We start from the raw sequence: 23,561 nt of genomic DNA on the forward strand, positions 1-23,561 counted from the left end.
CTAGGAGGGGTGGGCGTCCCAGGCCGAGGGCAGCTCTGCACCGGTTTCCTCCCCATCCAGGCAGTAGGGTGACAAGCAAGCAGCAGGCAGATCACCACCACCGGAGGGAGGCACGGCTGGGCCCTGCTCCGAGAGACGCCCAGGACACACCAGCTGCCCGAGGCTCAGCATCCACCGGCATCCCTGGCTCTCTCAGTGACCTGTTCCTTGAACACTTTTCTCCCCCAAACAGGGAGAAGCCTTGCCGCCGTTCCTTCACCTGATTTCCCACCGAGGTAGCCCTTGATCAGCCATGCTGGACAGAGGGGATGTGGTCCCACAGCTCACCCTGCCCAGCACGAGCAGTGTGAGGCCACTGCGGCCAGTGCTCTGCATATGCCAACCTGGTGGTCCTGAGACTCTGACCTGGGAAGTGCCCCAGAAATTCATGTCTGTGTCAAACAGCTTCAAACAGGGCTTTAATTCCAAACCAACCACAGGCCCGAGTGCCCAGGAGGAAGCAGGGCCAGAGCCAGTGCACTGAGGCTGGCTGGCAGCGCCACCTGGAGACCTCGGGAGGCTCCTGATCCCTGCACAGGAAGCCCATGTGGAGGCCCTGGTGTGCTTGGGGCTGGCTGGATGATTCCCGTGGTAAGGCCTGCAGGGCAGCGCAGTCCTTGAGCCCTCTGGGCAGAGGCGGCAGGGCGCAGCTCTTGGCAGGGGAGGCTGGAGGGATGGAATGCAGAGGCCCCGCGATGAGGCCGAGCTGGGTTCTCAAATGCGCCTGCAGCAGGGGCCAAGGAGGCTGGGCCCCCAGCCCAGGGTGTTCAGAGGGACAAGATTTCAAAGTCTTCATCTTCTGAGTCAAAGAATCTTTCCAGTCGCTCTACGTCAGAAGAATCTAGAAGGAACAAGGCAAAACCTCCTCAGATGCCTGTGGCCACTGGGACTGTAGGGTGAGACACTGGAAGAGGGGACAGCCCTGTCCTACCCTGAGGCCTCACAACCAGGTGCCAGCCTCTTCTGAACTGCAAGGTCTGAGCAGGATGGGAGGGATGGGGGATGGGCAAGGAAGGGGGCAGCCGCCTGAGCCCAGCTAGGGCACAGGGAGAAGGAGCACCCTGCCACTAGCCTGCTGTCCCAAGCTGGCCCCGACCCTCTGTGGCCACGGTCTGGAGGACGTGGGCAGTTTCCTCCAGCAGAGTGGCCTTGATCCAGGGGCAGCAAGGTAGGCACAGACGAGATGGGGTGGACCGCCCAGCAGTGGCCCTGCAGCCTTGGCACTCACCCAGGGACAGGTTCAGGACATCGGGGCAGGCCAGGTGGGAGGGCTGCTGCTCCACCAGCTCAAACATGGGCAAGGCGCCCCCAAGCAGGGACAGCTGCAGGGAAACAGTGAGGGCAGCCCAGTCACCACAGCCCTGCCCCACAGAGGCCACTGCTGCTAAGAGAAGGGCCACTTGGCACGGCCATGGTGGACACTGCTCTCACCCCACCTCGCTGATGAGGGGAGGTGACTCCCAAGGCCACGCAGAGCACAGCTCAGCATCTGCCCCCAGAGGCAGAGAGGAGGGGCGGGCACCCTGCAGGGCACAGCTCAGCAGTGCCCTGGTCCACAGAGAGGAGTGTGTGCCCCAGAAGCCCCCAGCATGGAGATGACAGCAATCTCTACTCCCGTGACAACCAGACTACCAGCCCTGTTGGGCACCTCCCACCTGCACCCGGAGGCAGAGCAGAGCGCCCATGTGGCCACACACCTTTCTGACCCTCTGGCACCAATCATTGAAGTCGTCCTCAGACTTGCAGAAAAATCCCTGGAACAAGAACAGCGTAAGCAGTGAGCCCTGAGCCGTGAGCTGGGCTGTGAGACACGAAACCGTGGAAGGCTCATCTCTGAGAGCAGTGGTGTGCGCTGCTCCCCACCGTGACACCAGGGAGCTGTCCCACAGTGTGACCTCTGACCGGAGCTTGGCCCAGCAACCCAGCACCTGCTGCTCTCCACAGTGAGGACGGGGAGATGTTCCACAGCATGACCTCTGGCCGGGGTGCAGCCCTCGCACTCTGGCACTGGCTGGCCTGCACACATCGCCCTTCCGCAGTCAAGTTTGCCCGTAGTGCCCCAGAGTCAGCCACTGTGCACTAGAGACACTCACCACAGGACAGGCCCTGGAGGGTAGCCAGGCTGGCAGGGAGTCAGCCCCACCGCCCCAGCCCCACCTCTGCCCACCACCCTCCCCAGGAGGCACCTGTGGCCAGTCAAGAGACCTGCCCCATCTGTCAACAGAACACTGGGACACAGCTCAGGTGACGCTGTCCTAAGCAGGGCGTTGGTATCAGAGCCTTTCATCTGGCCTTCTTTCCCATCAAGTACGTGTGGAGAACAGGCAGGTTTGCATGGACCACACCTTGAGAACCCTAAGGAGCCCATTCCTAGAGAACCACCTCCCCCCCACACAAAGAAACCAGGAACACGGAGGACGCGTGCAGGCAGGCGTCTGCAGGTTACCTGTGTGCCACCCCCACCCTCTGCACAGCACAGCACACCCATGCCAGGCCAGGCCCCCTCTCGAGGGCAGGGAGGGGCTCAAAGACAGCTCACTCTCCTGCCCTGGACTCTGCACCATGTGGACACAGCACTCCAAAATGCTGAAGAAACCCCACAAATCTGAAGGTGTCCCTTTCACTCTAAAACAGGGTTTGGTCTTCCAAACAACTGCCCAGGAGCCTGCAGTCAGGACGCACCACAGCGATGGATGGGTCCAGCTCCCCGATGCCCATTCTGCAAGGAGGGTGCTGGCAATGGAAGCTGTCGTCAGGGATGAAGCAGCTGTCAGTCAGCTCCACAGCAGGCTGCGTTGTGTGGGGGTCCAGGTAGATGAGCTCCTCCCCTGGGTGAGAATGAAGGTCAGCAGGGGACAGAGGGCAGGTCAGGCCACCTTCAGACCCCCAGGCCCAGGCTGCTGAACTGGACTCCAACAGCTGTGGGCACTGCCCCCTGGACAGCAGAGTCCCCCGCAGGCAGGCAGGCAGGCAGGCAGGCAGGCCGACTCACCAACACAGCCGATGAAGTAGTGGGCGCTGTTGGGCTTTCCGCCAATGACGCCCAGGGACTGGGGCATCATGAAGCAGTGCTGCAGAGAGAGGGGGCTGATGAGCATGTGGCCCTGTACCCCTGAGGTCCCCGGGGGGCTTCCAGCATAGGAAGGACACCACACAGGGCTGTGGGAAAGCCTTAGCCACGGCAGGGGGCTCAGAGCAGGGGCAGTGGAGGCCGGGCAGGGGGTCTGATGGGCTGGAGTGGAAGAACTGGAGCCGGGAGACCAGCCAGATGTGCTGGGACCGCCAAGAAGAAGAGCAAAGAGGGAGACACAGGGTGAGGGCAGGAGGAAGCCAGATACCACAAGGCAGGCAGAGGGCTGGAGAAAGGGGTGAGATCGAGGCAGTGAAGGGCTCTTTTCTTCTGTATTAGGGGCAGGCCAGTGAACCCAGGGGCACTCCACTACTGAGCCACACCCCAGCCCATTTTGTTTTGCTTGGGGCCTCACTAAGTTGCTGAGGCTGGCTCTGAACTTGTGATCCTCCTGCCTCAGCCCCCTGAGCTGCTGGGATTGCAGGTGGGCACCACCACGCCCTGTTTTAACAGCCCTTTGAATTTTTAATTTTGGTCAGGGCCTTGCTAGGTTTCTGAGACTGGCCTCCACCTCCCAAGTCACTCAGTACAGGTGTGTGCCGTGGCCCCAGGCTATCAATACACGGCAGTGTTTCCATTCCAGAGGGAGAGGTCAGAAGGACGATGGCTGGTCTGAAGTCTGAGCGAGCTGAACACAGATGGGCTTTCCTTGCTCTTATGACAGAGTTCCACAGGGACCTTAGCAGTCACTGTCACCCATAGCCTGTCAGGATCACCCTTCCTCACAGTGCTACTCAGGAGGCGCTAAGAGAGCAGAGAGGACACCCAGAACATAGCGAGGCACTGGAGGGGGAGAGAGCCTGGAGCGCCAGGCGAGGACACGTGGTCCTGAGGGCCCTCGTGACGCCCTGACAGGCAGATTCTCCATCAGTGCTGAAATGTGCAGGCCTTTCCTGCCTCACCTGACTGATGAATGCCACCATCAGAGCCACCCTCTGGTGACCTGGCTGTAGACTGTCCCCTGGAGCTGGCTCAGAGCATAGAGGGCTGGAAGTGGAAGGGCTGGGGTGAGTACTCTCCCAAGACCCACCTTCAGTGTCTCAACGTAAGCCTCATTGATGTCCGTGAGACCCAGGCGCAGGGGGATGAGGAGTACCAGGGGCCTCCACAGTGGTGGCCGGTTGGTGATCTCGGCTCCGGCAGGGAATCCATTACAGTGCCCGTCAGGGTCTGCAGGAAGCGCGGCAGCCCCTGCACAGGGAGGGCTGGCCCTGCACACCCTTCCTGGAAGGAGAGACAAGCAGAGGAGGGAGCCTCTGCAAGGAGCAGGCACAGCACCTCCTGCCACAGGTATGGGAGGTCAAGCATGGGCATAGCGCTGCCCTGGAACAACCCCACCACTCAAAAACACAACTAGAAACTCATCGTGAAACAGCACAACCACAAGAGCGCAAGGGAAAATCACGTGTATGCAGGGAAAAATAACGTAAGGAAAATATGCATGCAACCAGCACCTGGCCAGAGCTGGCTTGCTGGGTGCTCCCCAGCAAGAAGGCACTGAGGGAACACTCCTGCCAGGAAGGTGGAGGCCGGCAGTGAACAGGCCCCGCAGCAGGGCACCTGCCTGATCTAGCCTGACTCCAGGACCAGGGAGAGGATGTGCAGGAGGAGCCAAAGGAAAGGATGTGCTCCACATCACCAACGGAGCCTGCCTGCAGGCAGGCCTGCCCTGGGCCAAGGCATGTGGAGGAGGTGGGGAGGGGCATGTGCAGGACAAGGTGGGCAGCAACATCCCAGGTAAAGATGAATCCACAAAGTCCTGGACACAGAAGAAACAGTCTTCCAATTTAAAAAAGGACAGGAAGAGAAAGGAGAAAAGACTCTTCTTAAGAATGGCAACCAGCATGTGCAGAAGGGACGACTTAGAAACACTACCTTCAGCCGCAGGCAAGAAATGGCTCAGACTAAACTCACCACTGCCTATTGAGATCAGCCAGGCTGCTCATAAGTGTACTTACAAGAGAAGGTCCCTGCAGACAGACACGACCTTGCCCAGGTGACCTGGCATGGCATTATTGACAGGGGACACTGAGGACAGAGTGCCACCCAGAGGTGTTCTCAATCTACACACTTAACCTGAACGCAGCCTCAGGAAACAGGTACAGCGTGAGGGATGTTAGCCAACCTGGATTCTTCAAAACCATCAATGCTAAGAAGGCCCAAAAGAGAGCGAAAACTTTCCAGATCAAAGGTGACTAAAAAGTAGTTGTCATTCACTGGAATTTTTTTATAGGACTAAAACTTCTCAAGATAGCTCACTAGAAAAAAAAGTTTTTTTGAACTTTCTGTTTAGCTCTGATTGATAAATGCATATCACTGTTCCCAACAGCCAATTCCAGTTCTGCCCTTTCTTCTCCAAGGGCCACCCACCACCAGAACCTGGGGCACGCGTCCATCCAGTGCTCTAGCTGTGATTCTGGTCTTCCAGTGCCTATTCTGCGTTATGCAATTTCTTCCCTCCTGAGGACTTTGCCCTGTGGACTCTGAGGCAAAGCTCTGTGTCAATGGTGGTCTCCTCGCTGGCTAGACCTTTTCCACTCCAGGTGACCACAGCAGGCCATGAGATGATAGCAAGCAGCCTGTCACTCTGCCCTCAGTCAGCACATGTAGCAAGGGGGCCTGCTGTGAGCTGGGACTTGCTGACCCTGTCACCCATGGAGCCTTTCTTAGGTACTCACCTCTGCGGTGTGCATGCCTGCCTGCCTCCCAGACACCAAGCCTTCTCCTCAGAACCCTGAACGCCCGGCACAGCAGGAAGAGGGACCCAGGACCAGTGGAACCCCTTTCCTAAAAGGCAGGTATCATTATGTGGATGCTTATGGAAGTTTCTACTTTTGCTATGTGGAAATAGCACCAGGAATGTATACACTTAGGTATTCCTGAGTTGACAAACAAACGGGGTCTTGCTGGAAGCAAAGGTGCACACCTGTAATCACAGCAACTCTGGAGGCACAGGCAGGAGGATCACAAGTTCAAGGCCGGCTTGAGCAATTCAGTGAGGCCCTCAGCAACTCAGACCAGCTCCACTTTACTCAACACAGGAAGCCTAACTCCAGTCCTGCACTTCTTCCCTCCACCCTTCTTCTCAATGTGGCTGCACTCACAGGGGCTCCACTTGCTTGCACTGGGACAGTCGTGCCGACTCACACTGTCCCAGTGGAAACCCACGCCGTTTTCATCTGCAGTCTTCCCCTATCAGGGGACTCACCACTGTCTACTGAAGCCATAAGGTTCACAGTTAGCACTGCTAAGGCAGGTGCAGCTGCTGTGGACATCGTGGTTGGCTTCCCCTTGCCTCCTAGACTACCTGACTTGGGTGGGGCTGAGATGAGCCAGTTCCCACTGGAGAGAAAGGCCTCGATGGAGCATCTGAACATATATTCCTTCCACAAGCAGCTCTGAGACACAGCCAAGGCGTGGTTTTGTCCAGCTTTTGCTTTGCTGCCGTCTCTTCTAGGCTAGTGGGACATCTCTTGGTAGTGGGATAGAAAAGCAGCTAACTTCCTATCTCCTGGAGCACCAAAGACTATCAGAATTACCTCATGTGACCCCTGGCCACGCAACGCCATGCTCAGCAATCCCACCTGCCCATCTGCCTCAGTGTCTGGGCCACCCTTACACACAGGAGTCAGGCCTCTCGCCTTTGTCCTTGTGATAAACACATCACTTCTGAAGGGGTCCTGGTCAGCTTCAAGAACCTCCAGTCCCCCAGGAGCTGTTAAAACATGCAGACTCTGGCTCTTCCCAGGACCTGATTTGCACCCTCCCAGCAAGACCTGGGCTCATGGACTTGCCAGTTCCACAATGCTGCTTCACAACTGGAGGCCTCAGGATTCTGGGTGAAGCCAGGAGTTGAGGGTGTGGCTGGCTGGACCCTGAATGGCAGGTGGGGTGGTGGTGGTGGTGGAAGCACACTGATACACTGCGGCCAGTTAGTAAGACAGTCACCACATCTGCCTACCACGGAGCTCCTGTTTGTTTTTACTACACTGGGGATTGCACCCAGGGGCACTCTACCACTCTGCTACACCCCAGCCCTCATTTTTTGTTTTGAGACAGAGTCTCATTAAGTTTTGAGGCCGGCCTCAAATTTGCCATCATTGTACCTCAGCCTTCCAAGTAGCTTCCACTGTGCCCAGCTACTTAATCCTTGAAAAGCATCAAAAAACACTGCAAGAGGAGCTGGGGCTGTGGCTCAGTGGTAGAGCGCTCACCTAGCACAGTTGAGGCACTGGGTTCGTTCCTCAGCACCACATAAAAACACATAAATAAAAATAAAGGCATTGTGTTCACCTACAACTAAAAAAATATATATTAAAAAAAAAAAAACAAAAACACCCCACTGGAAGAGAACATGTCACAGTGTCTGAGTGGCCAAATCAGTGACTCTAAACCAGCACAGTTTTGAACACCTGTGATCCCCACTACTTAGGAAGCTGAGGCAGGAACCTCAGTTAAAGGCCGGCCTGGGCAACTTAGCAGAACCCTATCTCAAAATGAAAAAGAAAAAGGTCTAGGGGTATACTTCAGTGTCGTGCCCCTGGGGGTGCAGTCCCCAGTATTGCCAGGGGAAAAAATCTGGCTTCTTTCTTTGCACTTTTCATGGGTTTCATAGAGATGTCAAGAAACAGAGGAAAGAGGGAAAGGCAGAAGGGAAACACACACTTTGTTAATGGTCTCGAGCTTGCAGTTCCAGGGCCCACAGTCATGACAGCAAGTCTGGCTACAGTGAAGCAACCGCGTAGGGCCTCACTTGTGCCAGGTCCTGCTCCTTCCGAGCACTGTCAGCAGCGACCCCCAGGATGATCCTGGATGAGGAAGGGGGACAGGAGGGCCATCGCTGGCAGAGAAGGGACCTGCTCTGATGCAAGGTTGCTACAGTGGCTTGCACATCACAGTGGAAGGGGTCTCCCCTCTACACTCCCAATGTGTTCTTGTTCAGCAAAAGTGGATTCAAGGGGCTGGGGCTGGGGCTCAGTAGTAAAGCACTTGCGTAGCACATGAGAGGAGCTGCGTTCAATCCTTAACACTACATAAGAATAAATAAATAAAATAAAGGTCTTGTCTCCAACGACAGCTGAAGGAAGGAAGGAAGGAAGGAAGGAAGGAAGGAAGGAAGGAAGGAAGGAAGGAAGGAAGGAAGGAAAGAGAGAGATAGATTGATTCAAGGCAACAGCCCACAGGCGGTACTCCAAAGCTGGCTGAACCAGCACTGGGGGGTCCTTCAGGAAGAAGAGAACTGCTGTGCGCAGCCGCACCAAGCATACCAGCAGAGGCCTTGGGGCTGCACCATGGCAGGGAGGACAGGGCCCAGAGCCCAGTAGGCTCAAAGCCTTGCTGAGCCAGGATAGGACCGTCCTCCAGGACCCCACTTTGGCACGCCTAGGTTCTCTCAGGTTCCTGGTGGGTCTTCCTTCCAGAGGCTGTGTGATCCACTTGCTTTAGGGCTGCATCTGCTTGAGCAAAAGCTCTGGCAACCTACCAGGGGGTGTGGATGCAGAGACACTCGGCCAGAATCCCTGCACAGGGGTGGCTGAATATGGATGCTCTGACCTACTACTGGTTTCTGGTTTTGCTTTTTATTTGTTTATTTTCATGTGGTGCTGAGGATCGAACCCAATGCCTCATATGTGCTAGGCAAGTGCTCTGCCACTGAGCTACAGCCCCAGCCCCCTGGTTTTGCTTTTTTCAGAGTATATCGCCCAGGCTGGCCTCTAACTCCTGAACTCAAGTAATCCTCTGGCCTCAGCCTCCTGTTGGAATTATTGGTATGGGCCAGTGCCCCTGGCTTTAACATATTATTTGTAATAAAGATACAAAAAAAAAAAAAAAAAAAAAAAAATGACACGGAGTATTAAGTAACTCACTGTTGGAGAAAGCCTAGGCCCTCCACCCAAAGGGAGTGCTGGTGCTGCTGAGACAGAACTCTCCAGGCAGGGCTCCTTCCTGGGTTCAGCAGGAAACATATCACCCACAACACGCCCCCCAGCTGACACCATGAGCCACTTACTGATCTCCTCCATCACCACCGTGTTGTCCATCGCGATGTGAACAGCTAAGGAGCTCCAGGTGTCGAACACAGCCAGCTTCCTAGGCGAGCAGGACAGCATGCCGGTGAGTTCCCCTACCCAGACCACTTCCACAACACCCACGCCCACCTCTGCCAGAGCTGCTCTCAGTCCAGGGCACACCCACAAGAACCCCTGGGCTGCACAAAGGTGGCGTGGACATGAGCCCAGCTTTCAGACTGCAGAGCTTTCACTGTTGTGCAGGCAGCCCTGCCCCTGGCCACCAGCCTCCAGCCTGCTGAGCTGCACAGCTGCGACTGTGGTGGGGGAGCTATGGCTGCAGCTGGTGGTTCTAAGGGAGGAACAGATGGCAGTCAGGATCTGCCCTGATGGTGGTGCTGCGGGGAGGGGCAGAGAACCAGTTCAATAGCGAATGACTAGGGCTGGGGATGTGGCTCAAGCGGTAGCATGCTTGCCTGGCATGCGGGCGGCGCTGGGTTCCATCCTCAGCACCACATACAAATAAAATAAAGATGTAGTGTCCGCCAAAAAAAAAAAAAAAAAAAAAACAGCGAATGACTAGAAAGAAGGGACACTCCCGGCACAGGGACATATGTTCAGGCCCTGAGCTATGAGGACAAAATACCAGCCAGTGTCTGGGAGTCCCTGGCGTAGCCATGTGGAGCCCCCTCTGATGTAGAGCCTCGAGGGCCGTGGGAGAGCAGCCCACCCCACAGGCTCCAGGCCACCTTGGTGCTCCAAGTCCACCACAGGTGAGACTGAGCAGCACTTCCCAGCGCTGACCCGGAGGGAACATGGACGAGAAGCAGCTAGTGGGCAGATGGAAGAATCAGGGAGCCCTATTACAGGGGGAGATGCTGCCAGTGCCCCTGCAGGAAGGCAGAGATGGGGAGCAGCCCAGGGCTCCAAACCAGGGCCCAAGCAAAAGCCCAGGAGTGCACCTGTATGGGGCCCAGGTTACCGTGCAGGGCACAGTGAGAGGGCTAACAGGGCAGCGAGGCCAGCCGGAGTGGTATGGGCACACCACCAGTCAGCAGGGAGGCCCAGAGCAGCAGTCTATCAGGATGGCAGAGACAGAAGGAAGGCCAACAAGGAGGCAGAACCAAGACGCAGACAGGGGTGGGGAGAGGAGGCAGAGTCAGGGAGCCTCAGGGGTGCTGAGGGAAGGGGTCTGCAGTGAGCCGAGTTGAGCCTGTGCGCTCGAAGAACAGCTCTGCCAATCCTGCACCAGCAGCCTCGGGCCAGAACCCAGGCCTGCAGCCCTCACAGGTCAGGGAAGAGGAGCCAACACAGACAGAGAGGAGGGCAGAGGGCAGGAGGAGTGGAGCAGCCTGGCCTGGCATTTCCAGAAAGGGTACAAGCACCTGAACCCAGGGCTACTTGCCACTGGGCAAGTCGGGGACCAAGTGTGGCTCTGCATGTGATGAAGCACTGACGGACCTTCTCAGGGCTGCCAGAGCAGCAGCAGGAGAAGGGCATCCGTGAAAGGGGTGGGGGGCCTGCAGACCCCACGAGGTGTCCCGGGTGTGCAGTGGATGCCAGACAGGCCCAGCCAAGGAGGCAGGGAGAAGGTACAGGCCTGGGACGGCTGGCAGCCAGCTGTGGCACAGAAGGACGCGTCCAGGAGGAGCCCAAGGAACCTGACAAAAGGAGCTGGTGGAGACAGAAACCCTTCCTGAGGAGGAGAGCAGAAGGCTGGCAGGGACGAATAGCAGGGTCATTTTAGAAACGCAGGGTAGCCGATGCCAAGCTGGCCTCGAGGGGATATAAAGCAAGAAACCCTCAAGCAAGACCCTGCAAGCAAGCAGGTCTTTGAGGGACAGTCACAGCTGAAGCAGGACTTGGGAGATGATGGCCTCAGTGCAGCAGGAAAGAGGCCCGAGTGCTGCCAGGACACCAGTGCACATAGCCAGAGGGAAGGGTGAGGCAGGCCAGGCAGAAAGGACAGGTCCAGGACTGAGAAGCGCAGTGTTCCTGGCAGCCGCAGGGAGAACTGGAGGCACTGACAGTGCTGGGGGCTGCCAGCGTTGCCTCCCCTGCACCAGGAAGGTGGGCACAGGCTCTGCTCTAGTCACTGGACACCTCCGGCATGGAGGGCACAGGAGTGGAGTCCAGCAGACCCTGGACAAGGTGGGAAGGGGACCATAGCCTGTGAGGTAGAAGACCACAGCACCCATACAGAGGGTCACCAGCACTTCCGTGTTTCCAGACCAAGGGGAATCCTGCCATGTGCAGATCCATGAGCCAAGAACAAGGGCCCAGGGCCACAGACATGACGTGGGGTCGGGTTGAGTTGTTTTCTTTCCCCAGAAAACAAATCCCACTTGGCACAGTCACCTCCGAGGACCCCCAGAGGCCTACAAGCAAAGGATCAGGAAGGACCCTTATCTCCTGAGGCAACAAGAACAAGGAAGGCCTAAGTGTCAAGGAAAACTCACGCTGCCCCAAAGAAGCATAAGGCTGAGTCTCAGTACGCACTTGAGGACCTGGGCCACCGTGTTCGGTCCGTACCACTGGCCTATTGACTTGCCTTCGCCGACTCCCATTTGCGCTGCAGGGAACAGACTGGATCAGTGACACGCAGCCTCCCCTGGCACCCAAAACTCCTGCCCACCTCTGTGACATGTGGAGGCAGGAAGGCCTACACAGGACACCATCCAGATGGAGGGTGCTCAGGTGAGATGCAAGAACACGTGCTAAAAAGGGAGGTGGGACAGGGACAGAGGACATCACAAGTGCTGTCCTTCACTTGGCCCATGAACTCAAGGAGGGGCTGGAGGATATGGAGCAACTCCAGGTTCTGGGGGCCGGGTCCACCCTTCTCCTCCTCCTGCAGGTAGGACTCAGAGCTCCAACTGGGCCTGCTTCAGCCAAAACCGTGCAGCCCTTCACTCACTCCTGCCTGAGCACTCGGCCTCAGTGGCAGCAGAGGAGAGCCAACCTTCAGGATGCATCTGGGTCCCAGAGACTGCTCTGAGCAGCAGCACAGCAGGCCACACCCAGGGCAGTGGTCAGAGGCCAGAGTGACCCCACAGCCTCATGCTCCAACTCCACGAGACCAGCCAGCTCCTGGGGAAGGCCCAGCGCCACTGCCCTCTGCAGAGCCAGACCGGCATGTGTGTAAGGTCCCCACCTATCTGGTGAATGGAGTAGTAGCTGTCTTTCCTGTCCAGGAAGGCATTGAGGACACTGAAGTAGCTGTCAGGCTGCCTCTTGCGCTGCACCCACCTCCAATCTATTGGAAACAAACACCCAAGATCAGTTCAAGTACGAATGTGAGAAACAGTCCTTTCACACACCATGCAAGATTCAGTCTTCAGGCTCTGGTTGGTGGTGGTGTTAGGGATGGAACCCAGGGCCTCATCATGCTAGGCAAGTGTTCTACTACCAAGCTTCAACCTCAGCCCTTTTAATTTACTTTTTATTTTGAGACAGAGTCTCACTAAGTTGCTGAGACTAGCTTCAAACTTGCAATACTGCTGCCTCAGCCTCCCAGGTCACTGGGATTATAGGCATGCTCTGAAATTTTGAGCCTTTCCAAAGTTAAAAGCCAAACTCTCCAGAATTTCAAATCTATTCACCAACACATCAAAACAAACCCAAAGAGAAAACAGAAAATGGTTTAACAGTAATTTCTAATAAATTAACACTTACCAGCATTTTTTAAACTGAAAACTGTGTTTTGAACTGTGAAGACCAGTGGGTCACCAATGAGGGAAACCTCATGCTTGCTCTAGCCTATGGTTTGGTATGATGTCCCTGAAACACCTTTTGCCACAGTCCCCTCCCCTGGTGCCGAGACTCACCTCGGCCTAGGTGCCGGCACACTAGGGCCTGAGCAAAGATCATCTGTCCACAGCGCAGCATGCAGCCCCAGCCTGTGTCCGAGGTGGGGCCAGTTCCCCCTGTCATGAGAGAGAAGCACTCAAGACCAGAGGCTCCAGCAGAGGCTGGAGCCAGGGGCAGGAGCTGCTGACCCCTCACACACCAGCTGTCCTGGGCAACATGCACCTCTGAGCACTCAGGAAGACTGCACTTGCTGGGGAGCAGGACGTCCTGACACATGAGCCCTTGAGAGGAGTGAAGTGTGAGCAAGCCTGGTCAGCAGGCCACAGGAATGCTCAGGCCCCAGAAGGCAGAGCTGAATGAGGAAGGCCACCTTCCACCTGCTAGAAAGCAGAGGGCCACAGTCTCCACAACACTGGTACTGCTGAGCACAGCGGGGCTAGCACAGCAGTGGCCAACCACCACTCCCTCTCCAGCACATCAGGTCCATTCGGGACAGTGTGTAAGGTAACAGACGTGGGAAACATCCTGCCAGCCTGCAGCAGGACTCTCATGGAATGCCGCCCTACTGTCCTACGAGGAGGAGGGGCTGCTGATGCTGGCCGGAGGCAGGGGCGGCTCCACACTGCAGCAGGGAGCAGACACAGGGCCTGCGCCTGCCCTCAACCCTGACACAGGCAGCCGTCTCTGTAGGGCCACACTTGGCACTCAGGACCTCCAGGCTGCTTCGCCCACAGTGACTCATTCCAGCCTCTTCTCACCAATGTGGCCAGTGAGGAAGGCAGCTCTCCAGCTCGGGCCTCCTCCCTAGCACCCTGCCATCATGGACAAGGCCATGCTTAGAGCAGGCCTGGAGTGTGGGAAGCCATTCTTGCACGTGATTTGAGTTACCTCCCTGGCTGGGTGAGAAGCACTTAGACACAACTGTGTCAAAGCCTTCCCCACCTTGTCCCAGGTATGAGGGCTTCTCCGTGTGGAGGTGTGCCTGACCACTGACCCGAAGACCAATCACTGACCCGAAGACCAATCACTGACCCTGACCTTGGAATGCTGCCCCCCTCGACCTTCATTGGATGGAATTTTCCTTTGAATTTTTTGTTCCCCAATAAAAGCTCATTCCCTGGCGTGCTCTCTCTCTCTCTCTTGCTGGCCTCATGTTAACCTTGCCACCGCATTAGGTGGCTGGAGGCGGGAGCTAGGAGGAGCCATCTCTGGAGCTGGACAATAAAGGTAACGAGAATTATGTCTCTTTAATTTTAAAACTCACTAGTTAATCTTTATGCTTCGAACCTCTATTATGAAGCTCGCGTGCTGGTCGCGTGGCTGACTGAAGGTGTCGACTGAGCGACTATGTTAGGAGTGACAATGTCCAGACCATCCTAACAGTCTCACCACGAGGAACCTGCCTGAGGGAGCTGCACCTCACCCCCGCACTCTGCTGTCCCAGAATGCCAGGCCACTGGGTCTACTTTACCTCCACCTTCACTATTTTTGGTACCAGGGATCTTACTTAGCGGCACCTAACCACTGAGCCATATTCCCAGCCCCTTTTATATTTTGAAACTGGGTCTTGCTAAGTTGCCTAAGGCCTCACTAAGTTGCTGAAGCTGGCCTTGAACTTGCAATTCTCCTGTCTCAGCCTCCCAAGCTGCTGGGATTACAGGTATGTATCCTCACACCTAGTTCTACCACACTTTTGAGAAGGGTGAAAGACCACTGGGGAGGAACCCACTGGTGACCGACCTCTGGGGGACGTGGTATTGGTCTGGGGCCTAACATCCAGCCTTGGGTCCTTTGACCATAAAAGGCAGGTGGAGGGCTGGCCCCAGCCTTCTCCACCTGCAGGGCACATGACAACAGAGCACTAATGAATGGCATGAACTTTAGTGCTCACAGGAAAACGGGCCACAACCCCTTCCCTCGGACCCCCACAGCTAAGTGTCTTCCAAACATGCTGGAACCACACAAGAACATGCATTCAAGTGTAGACTCAGCCCATGCCCTAGGCCTGCCTTCTTCCTGGCCCAGCTGCTCCCCATCGCCTGTCTTCAAGTTCAGACCCCATCACAACTCCTGATGCCAAACTCCAGCTCCAGCCACGAGGGGGCAGTGCTTCACTCGCAGGCAGAGAAGCACTGCCCCCAGGAGCCCAGAGCTCAGCCCTAAGCCCAGCTTCCTGTCAGGGGGCCGGACATCAGCCATGGCTCAACTGGCTTGCCATGGGGATTGAAAGAGACATCTGGCACTCCGAAGCCACCCTGTGGCGGGGGAGCTACGTGCTCCCGGAGGCAGGGGTGGCTCCACACTGCAGTGGGGAGCAGACACAGGATCTGTGCCTGCCCTCAACCCCAACACAGGCAGCCGTCTCTGTAGGGCCACACTTGGCACGTGTGCTCTGCCACAGACAGTGGGGTACTCACCAATGGCTGGGAAGTTTCTCCTGTAGGTAAACCAAAGTCTGGATGCCACATCGGACAAAATCTCGTCCTTTTCTGGATTGTTTAAAAGAGGAAGACACATAAAGCCTTAAGTTTATAAGTCAAAAATCACAGAGGAGTCAGCGATTGCTATCACCAGATGTTTCTGCAGGCAGCAGAGGGACAATGACATGGCAATACCTGTGAAGATGCTGTATTTTCTGCCCAGGATCCAAACAGGCTCTGAGGTCTCAGGGAAGTCCTCAAACTCAGCAAACCGAAGAGTGTCATAGGTCAGAGTGGCTGTGGGAACCAGACACATCCATCTGACTCTCATAATCTCACAGATGCCAAAGAGACCATCCACAGCACCTCTACACCATCAAAGAGCACCAGCAGCCTCTAGAGGCAGGTGGCACGCCCTGCCTCTTGGCACCAGCACCATCCTCGCAAAGCTGATGCCTAAATACACAGGGCAGAGGGCCACACAGCTGCCTGCTGAGGACTGGGGATGGAGGTGGTCACCCCTTTCAGATGCTTAGCTACCGTGTGACTGTCTGGCAACTGACATGATGGGGACAAAGTTAGGGCCAGTGTTTAAGGGAACAAAGCTGGGGATAGCCACCTGACCTCAGCATTCGACTGTTTCAGACTTACAGTATTTAAAGCTAAAATAAAATAAAATGAAGCCACGCACTTTGTCTCCACGGACCAAGAAGGTCACAGAAGTCCACGGCCATCGTAAGGTCACCAACTGTCACCCTGGCAGCATGTTCAAAACGTGAAGCACTGTGGCATCCTAAGCCTTAGCAGATGTCACCCTGGCAGCATACTCAGACATGCTGTGATGATGGCAGGATCAGAACCCTCAGAAGCCTGGGGATCCTGGTCCATCTGATTTCTGCTAGTTAGAAGCACCTAACTACAGAGGGAGAGGGTGGTACTCCTGGGTTGGAAACTGAAAGATGGATTTCTCTGCAAAGTCCCCAAAGGAAGGCAGGTGCCCTGAGGCCTCAATCAAGGCCTGGAAGGGATGCTCACTTCAAGGCTGCTACCAAAGGGCTCTATGGCAGCAGAGCCTGCTGGCTAAGGAGGTGCTGGCCACAGAGCTCCATGTCTGTTTTGTTTTAGTGAAGAAACCAGAAAGGCTCAGGTTCCTCCTGTCCACAGAACCCTGAGGATGGCTGAGGAAGCCCATGCTCCACCAGCCAGCAAAGGGCACGCAGCCAAAGCCACAAGGCCAGCTGCACAGGGCATGCTTCAGGGACATTAAAGGCCTCTCCAGCTGCCCCTCAGAAAACTCCGAGCACACAGGCTCACCTGCTGCCTCTTGAACATCAATGGTGACAACCACTCACGAGCTTCCCCTGCAACTTCACGAAGACCTTCTGAAGACCTGACTCCACTCATTGCTCCCATGTTGGAGTTTTTTCTATTGTTGGTGATGGGGTTGAACCCAGGGGCACTTATCCACTGAGCCACATCCCCAGCCCTTTTATTTTTTATTTTGAGACAGGATCTTGCTAAATTGCTAAGGCTTTGAATTCACATCCTCCTGCGTTAGCCTCCCAAGTTGTTGGGTTTACAGGTGTATGCCACCAAGCCCAGCTGGAATTTATTTTTTGAATGATTTTTGAAAATGCTGAACAGTGCAAAGATAAAAATAAATAAATAAATAAACATCTGAGGTATCACCACCTGGAGCACACCCGGTGGGAAGCAAGCCGTGCCTGGGGGCCTTGCTTGTGTCCATCACTCTGCATGAGCACAGCTCTCCCTGGCCTCCCAGCAGTGACACTGTAGCTAGTTCAGAGCACCGCTGTGGGCTACAGCATGGCCAACCCTGTACGCTGCTTCTATACTGCTTCCTCTGCAAAGGTGTGGAGCAGGGTGGCATTGAAACCTGGCATCAAGGTTTAAATTCCAGCTCAGCACTCAGAGGCTATAGGCTCCTGGGCCATTTATTTAACTTTTAAGCATGGACAATCTCTCATCCATAAAGTGGTGTAATAACAGCCTTGCTATGTGGCTGTGATGTCTCCATGGAAGACTCCTCCAGAGATACAGGCTGGCAGACAGAAGGGCACCGGCGTCAGCAATGTCATCAACATCAAGAGTGGGGGTGAAGGCACACACACCTTACCATGCCCAAAGGCTTACCTGGACGCAGCTCATCTGCAGGCTCAGCCAGCAGCAGGGGCAGAACCCACAAACCCAGGACAGGGGCTGTGTTCCTGCCCAGCTCCGCCCTCTTTTGAGCACTGCTGAGACTTCCCCAGCATGATAGCAGCTTTGTCTGGCTCTGCATTCAGAGACAATGTCAACCATGCAGCTGGGCTACCATGAATGAAGTCCAGGTTTATGTCTCCCACTATTTACATAAGACTGATTTTGCACAATCTCTGGATGTTCTTTTAGTTTCCTGAAAAGATAGGCACAGACTTTAATTCATCCCAGCTGAATTTTTAAAGTCGATGCCTATCTTCAAGAAGCTGAAGGCCAAGGGTCACCCCTGCTCTCCAGACTACCCGTGTCTTCATCACTTCAGTGCTATCCAGCGCACAAACCCAAATCCAAAAAGCTTATTCTCAAGTGAAAGGATGCAAACAACCTTGGGGAATTGCAACTGATAACACCAGAGGAGAGAAATGCCAACCTTGCTGGAACATTCTACCGATGCCTGCGATCCTGCCAAGGCACAGGCTTTAATAAAGCCATGTTATCTGCTAAGGCTTTGGAGCACCAAGGAGCAAGCTGGGTAGGCATCTCCATACCCTAGTTCATAGGACGTGGCATCTGCTCTCGGGTAAAGGACACTATCACCAAGTTAGCCAAGGCCTCAATCAGGAAACTGGGAAACTTCTATGACATCCAGCTTCCCACGCTAAAAATATAAACAATAAAGGGAGCAGACAGGCAGATGAGGAAGCAGAGGACAAATTCTCACTCTGAAAGTGGGCACCAGGCCAGGACAGCTTTGAAGTCGACACCTTCATCTCCAAAGCAGCAAAACGCGGAGCCACCACATTCCCGGGTGGCTCGGTAGCTTTACAGGCAAGAAGCCAACTTCAGAGTGAAGGTCACAAGCACGGTCACCCTCACCAAAGCTGCTACCATAACTGTGAAGATTATGGGCTATGTGGCCTCATGAATCAAGAGTCAGCTTGAGGAAGCAGAAACTATAGGGAGCAGTCCGGTGCAATGGCCACACCCGTGACCCCAGCAACTCTGGAGGATGAGGCAGGAGGAATCCAAGTTCAAGGTCAGTCCAGACAACTTAGCGAGGCCCTGGCTCAAAACATTTTATAAAGGGATGGGAGTGCAGATTGGTGGTAGAGTCAAACACCACCCCCAAAGGGAACACAAGTATCAAGAGATACCCAGAGCTCTCCTCAGCTTCATGGAGCACAGAGCACAGCATCCACCATCCACAGGGTCCCTGCCCCAGCCCCACACTCCACACCCCTCCTGACTAGACAATCAGGCAGCCTCCTCTGCATCCTGCCCTGCCTCGTCTGAGAATCTCAGCTGCCTTGGGACTAATTGTGGGTGCTGTACCCTCCTCAGGGCCAGGCTTGCTACCCCTCTGTGTCCGACAACAACAAGGGCAGAACTGCAGGGCCATAGGGCCTTGAACACATTCCCAGAAGCGTGGCATGGTGGTCAAGGCCGAGCTACTGGACGGGGTTTGAGGACACTGGTAACCAGGTCAGGACATGATGTGGAGTGACATTCTGGGCCCGAGCTGCAGTTAGACATAGCGAGGCAGGAACCAAACATGTAAGCCTCTTCACCAAATAGAGTCTGACACTGCGAACTTGTTTCAAACAGAGGCAACTGTATGTCAAGAGCAGAAGGCAGCCATCCCATATGCTGGGAGTCCACGCCTGAGCTTCTGCCCTGGACAGGGAGCTGCAGCATTCCTGCCAGAAGAGCACCTAGAGGGTCTCCATGCCTCTGCACTGGGGACAGGAGGAAATGCACAAGCCAGGCCCTACATTTGAGGTGCCTGAACAAGGCACCACCAGGAACCCCAGGCCGAGGCCATGGCAGGCAGAGCCCCCAGCCTCAGGATCTTGCTCTGAATGACAAAGGAGAGATTCTTCAAATAAACTTTTGTTTTCTACTGAGGTTTGTTTCTGGAGACAGAAAGCCCATTTGCCAGGTGCATGGCATACACCTGAACTGCCTCTAAGACACACTCCTCACCATGGAGTGGGGCAACAGCACTAGCTCTGCCCAGGTATACGTGAGAATCCAGGATGAAAGCAAACCACAACTCACAGTCTTGACTGACAGACTGACCAGCAAGCAGGGCTACTCCACTCTCTGGGCTCACAGGGCCCAAAGCCAGCAGGCTCTCCATTGTCCACAGTGGGTCCTCAGCACTGTTCTACAGCCCTTACTATGATGGCACCATCTTCACACACCACCTCATGCCACTTATGGAGCAGGCACAAAGCTCCTGAGCTGAGAAGGCAGCCCTCAAAGAGAAAGCCAGGCTCCAGACTGCCAGACAATGGTGCCAACTCAAACGCACAGCACAGGGAGGAGAGGACAGCAAAGCACCTCACCCAGGAGGAAAGCTCCCCAAAGGGGTCCCACGCGGCCACCTGCACCCCAGAGGCACGGCTTCCCACACCTCCTCCTCCTTCTTCTTCTTCTTTTTTTTTTTTTTTTGTGGTACTGGGGATGGAACCCAGGGCCTTGTGCATGTGAGGGAAGCTCTACCAACTGAGCTGTGTCCCTAGCCCCCACAACCTCCTCTTGGGACTTCTGTGATCACAACCCAGAAGAAAGCAGAAAGTGTTTTAATGATATGGTAATTACATTTAAAAAAGCAAGTGATTTAATGCTATTAATCTCACAGGCAGAAATATAGGGAAATATGCTCAATGAATTTAACCTCTCTTAGTACCAACTACACTGTCATGCAGAGAGAACCACAAAAAACATACATATGACCAACGTTTCTTTTAGAGTTTACTATAATATTCCCCATTTTGAAGATATTTACTAAAAGATTATACTGTATAAATAAATCTAGACGGGATTTCCCCCTTTTAGAAAACTCAAGTTTAAGACAGCAGTTTGAATGTAAAAGAAATGACGACAACCGAGACAGTGGGGGCTTTAGCTATGTAAGACAACACTGCTTTAGTGAATACACAGGACAGAATGTCCACATCGAACCCGCTGCCCTGCAGTCACGGAGCCTTATGCTAACAGCACAGACTTACACTCCACACAGACCCAGCACACACCCCTACACAGGTCGCACACCCCTCTGCTTTTCAGATTCTCGAACACCTGCATGTACAGATGCAGATACTGGAGCTGGGACCCACTTTCGTTTCACACACACCTACACAGCCTCAAGGCAAAGTGACATACCACGTCCAATGGACTGCACCTAGACCACAGCCTGTCTCACAAGGCAGGTGGGGACTCTTCCACCTGTGGTGTCATGCCAGTGCTCAAAATATTTCTGGTTTTGAGGAGTTTTGGTACATTTCCATTTCTAGATTAACGACACTCAACCTGTAGTAGAAAGTATATAAACTATTAATTCAATAGTTCTGCTTCATCAAGTACCAAACATGTACCAGACACAATGTGAGGCGCAGGAGACACAGGCACATGACACTGGTTCTGTCACCAAGGAATAGAAATAAAGTTACCTAGGTCCTGGCTCCTGACAGTTCTTTGAACCAGGAGCATGTTCTTATAAAAAGTGCTTGCCAGCTAGGAGAAAGCAGAAAGTGTCCCCCGTCCCCCCCCCCCAAGAGCAGCAGCCCTGGGCTGCCCCCCTGGCCTCCTCTCTTGTCTACCTACTCGGCCTCTGGGCCACCTCATCTGATGTAGCTTCATACACACCTTTGTCATAGGCTTTTTATTCCCTTAGCGCCCAGCCAGTAAAACAATGGCTCCCTGGACACTGCTCCACATTCAGCACACACAAAGCCAAAGTTTTGACAGCTCCCCATGAAGCAGGGCCTCCCCACGTTTCTCAGCTCAGGCAGTGACCTCTGGTGCCATCTCTCTCTCCTCCCTACCTACCCTTCTCCCAACCTGTGATCTGTAAACAAATGCTACTGTCCCGATTTTCAAAACATGTCCAGAATTCAACCTCTTCTCCTCACCCCGACCTAAGTCTTAGCCCCTCTTCTGTGCCTGCTTATCAGAACGGTTCTGTCAACATCCCTCTGAGACATATTCTCAATGGAGGGCCACAACACTTCTGTTAAACCCAAGTCCAGTCATGCTACTTCTCCTCTCCATCCTTCCAAAGGGTTTCATCCTATTCAGAACAAATGCCCAAGTTCTCACTGTGACCCAGCAGGGCCCCACGGCTGGGCCTAACAACTCTCCCACTCTCTGCTCCAACCTCTCTCACACCAGGCACCTGGCGACTCCAGCTTCCTTGCTGCTCTCAGATCAGCCCACTTGCCCTTCCTCCTGCACTGCTCTGGGTCTTGGTTAGAATGTAACCTTCAAAGTGGGACTTATCCAGGCTGCAATCCAAAGCCCTCCTGCACAGTCCACATTCTCTAGTCTGCAGGAGCCACACCTCTTGCTGCTCCTCCTGGTCCCCCACCAGGATTGTTAGCTGCCCCAAGACAGTGGTTTTCATCTGTTTTGTCCACTTCTGGAGTCACAGGATCTGGAACAATGACCAGCACACACCTGGCATTCAACAGTAAACGCAGTTTACAGAAGAAGAAATACCTATAAGAACAATCAGTACCTGCATTACATGTGGCCAGGGAAGGCAGATCTTCAAAGACCAGGGAAAGGTGGGCCATTCCACATTGCGTCAGAAGGAGAACATCATACCTTAACAACATCACACACATTAGGTTCTAGGTTGTTTTATACTGGGGACTGAACACAGTACCACTGAGCTATATCCCTAGTTCTTTCTTTTAAAATAGGGTCTCACTAAGTTACTGAGGCAGGCTTCAAACTGGCAATCCTCCTGCCTCAACCTCCTGGGTTACTGGGATCACAGGCACATGCCGCCCAGCACAGCTATCTTATTGTACATTTTTATCAGACCCAACAGAGACTTTCAAATGCAAGCAACTTTTCTACTTTGATCCTGAGAGCAGCAGCGTTTGATGTCCTATTAAGGTGTCTTTATCATATGACTACAAAACTCTATTATAATAAATTATCAACTTGAACATGATTTTCATATTCAAGGTAACATGACATTAAACTGTGCTTCCTACCTTAACCACCTCTCTCAATAACCTTAGGTATCCCCACTCCATGTCCCCAAAAACCAGTTTGACAGTGTCTGACACTCATTCTAAAAAAACAAACTTCAGGAAATGCACATCTGGCCGACACTCCTCGGGCAGCCGCGGACGCGGAGCGGTGAGGAGGGCCTCACGGTGCCCTCGGTTCCCGGGCTTAGCCAGCTCCGCCGCGGCCGTGAACAGAACAAAGCACCCGCCACGCTCTCGGGGGACCCACGGAAGCGCTCCCGGCCGCGCCGAGCAGGGCCCTTGAAGGAAGGCCAGCGTTGGATCCCCAGGAAAGGCAGAACCGGCGCCGCTGGGAACGTCAAAGAGCCGGTCTACAGCGTGCCCGGGGCCACGGGCGAACGACGCCTGGGTACGGACGCGCCTCCGAGCCACCTCGCCCGGCGGCATCCATCCCCGAGGCGGCTCGCCAGACCCCGCAGGCAGGACGGGCCGACGAAACAGCGGCCCTCCTGCGAAGAGAGGAGCGCGGCGCCTCGGGGGCCCGCCCGACAACTTCGCGGGAGTTCGGCGCTCGGCGTCCCCACCCGGCGGACCCAGCCGCTCCGCTGCCCTCCGCGGCCTTCAAGCCCGCGAGCCCGGCCGGGAACTCCCGCGGGCTGAGGGCGCGGTACCGGTGAGTACTGTCTCTGCCTGCCGCAGGCCCCGGGCCGGGCCGGGCCGGGAAGGCGGGCGGGCGAGCGAGCGAGCACCGCCGCTAGAGGCCCGATGCTGTACTGCTCACCTGCGTCCATCTTCCCCGGCGGCGGCCGACTGACCGCGGCGTCGCTCCGACGGCCGCAGCGCGACACAGCGACGGGAAGCCGCGGGGGCCAAGTGCGCCACGGAACGCGGGCACCGCCATGTCGGCGTACGGCAGCCGCATGGGGCGGGGCTCGTGGGGCTCAAA

General features: G+C 55.0%; 1 protein-coding gene across 3 annotated transcripts; it reads right to left on the reverse strand.

The window, feature by feature from the left end:
* Nucleotides 1–436: 436 nt before the first annotated feature.
* Atg4b (autophagy related 4B cysteine peptidase) lies at nucleotides 437–23,506 on the reverse strand. 3 transcript variants are annotated; one of them, XM_046426845.2, is made up of 14 exons: nucleotides 23,397–23,430; nucleotides 22,150–22,238; nucleotides 15,603–15,704; nucleotides 15,405–15,476; nucleotides 13,005–13,103; nucleotides 12,332–12,433; nucleotides 11,677–11,749; nucleotides 9,180–9,259; nucleotides 4,200–4,393; nucleotides 3,032–3,110; nucleotides 2,722–2,867; nucleotides 1,737–1,793; nucleotides 1,268–1,361; nucleotides 437–880 (listed from the first exon to the last, which is right to left on the reverse strand). In XM_046426845.2, exons 2-14 carry the CDS (start codon nucleotides 22,205–22,207, stop codon nucleotides 807–809), a joined length of 1,230 nt encoding a protein of 409 aa, XP_046282801.1. In that variant the 5' UTR covers nucleotides 22,208–22,238; nucleotides 23,397–23,430; the 3' UTR covers nucleotides 437–806. The 3 variants fall into 3 exon arrangements, with proteins under 3 accessions (XP_046282801.1, XP_046282803.1, XP_046282802.1); XM_046426847.2 differs by lacking the exon at nucleotides 22,150–22,238 and having other exon boundaries at nucleotides 23,397–23,506; XM_046426846.2 differs by lacking the exons at nucleotides 22,150–22,238; nucleotides 23,397–23,430 and adding an exon at nucleotides 16,099–18,824.
* Nucleotides 23,507–23,561: the final 55 nt, after the last annotated feature.

This window comes from Marmota monax, unplaced genomic scaffold, assembly GCF_021218885.2.
Source record: "Marmota monax isolate L192 unplaced genomic scaffold, Marmota_monax_Labrador192_F-V1.1 WCK01_AAM20220418_F8-fsc00298, whole genome shotgun sequence".
Classification (NCBI taxonomy): Eukaryota; Metazoa; Chordata; class Mammalia; order Rodentia; family Sciuridae; genus Marmota; species Marmota monax.

What these genes read in the sequence shown, in the direction of transcription:
- Atg4b (XM_046426845.2), bottom strand. Translation starts at nt 22,207, where the DNA reads ATGGCCCACCTTTCCCTGGTCTTTGAAGATCTGCCTTCCCTGGCCACA. An exon ending in GGTGGTGATGGAGGAGATCA is followed by an intron (nt 4,394 to 9,179) that starts GTAAGTGGCTCA and finishes CTCTCCTTCCAG; the next exon opens with GAAGGGTGTGCAGGGCCAGC. An exon ending in CTACTTCATCGGCTGTGTTG is followed by an intron (nt 2,868 to 3,031) that starts GTGAGTCGGCCT and finishes ATTCTCACCCAG; the next exon opens with GGGAGGAGCTCATCTACCTG.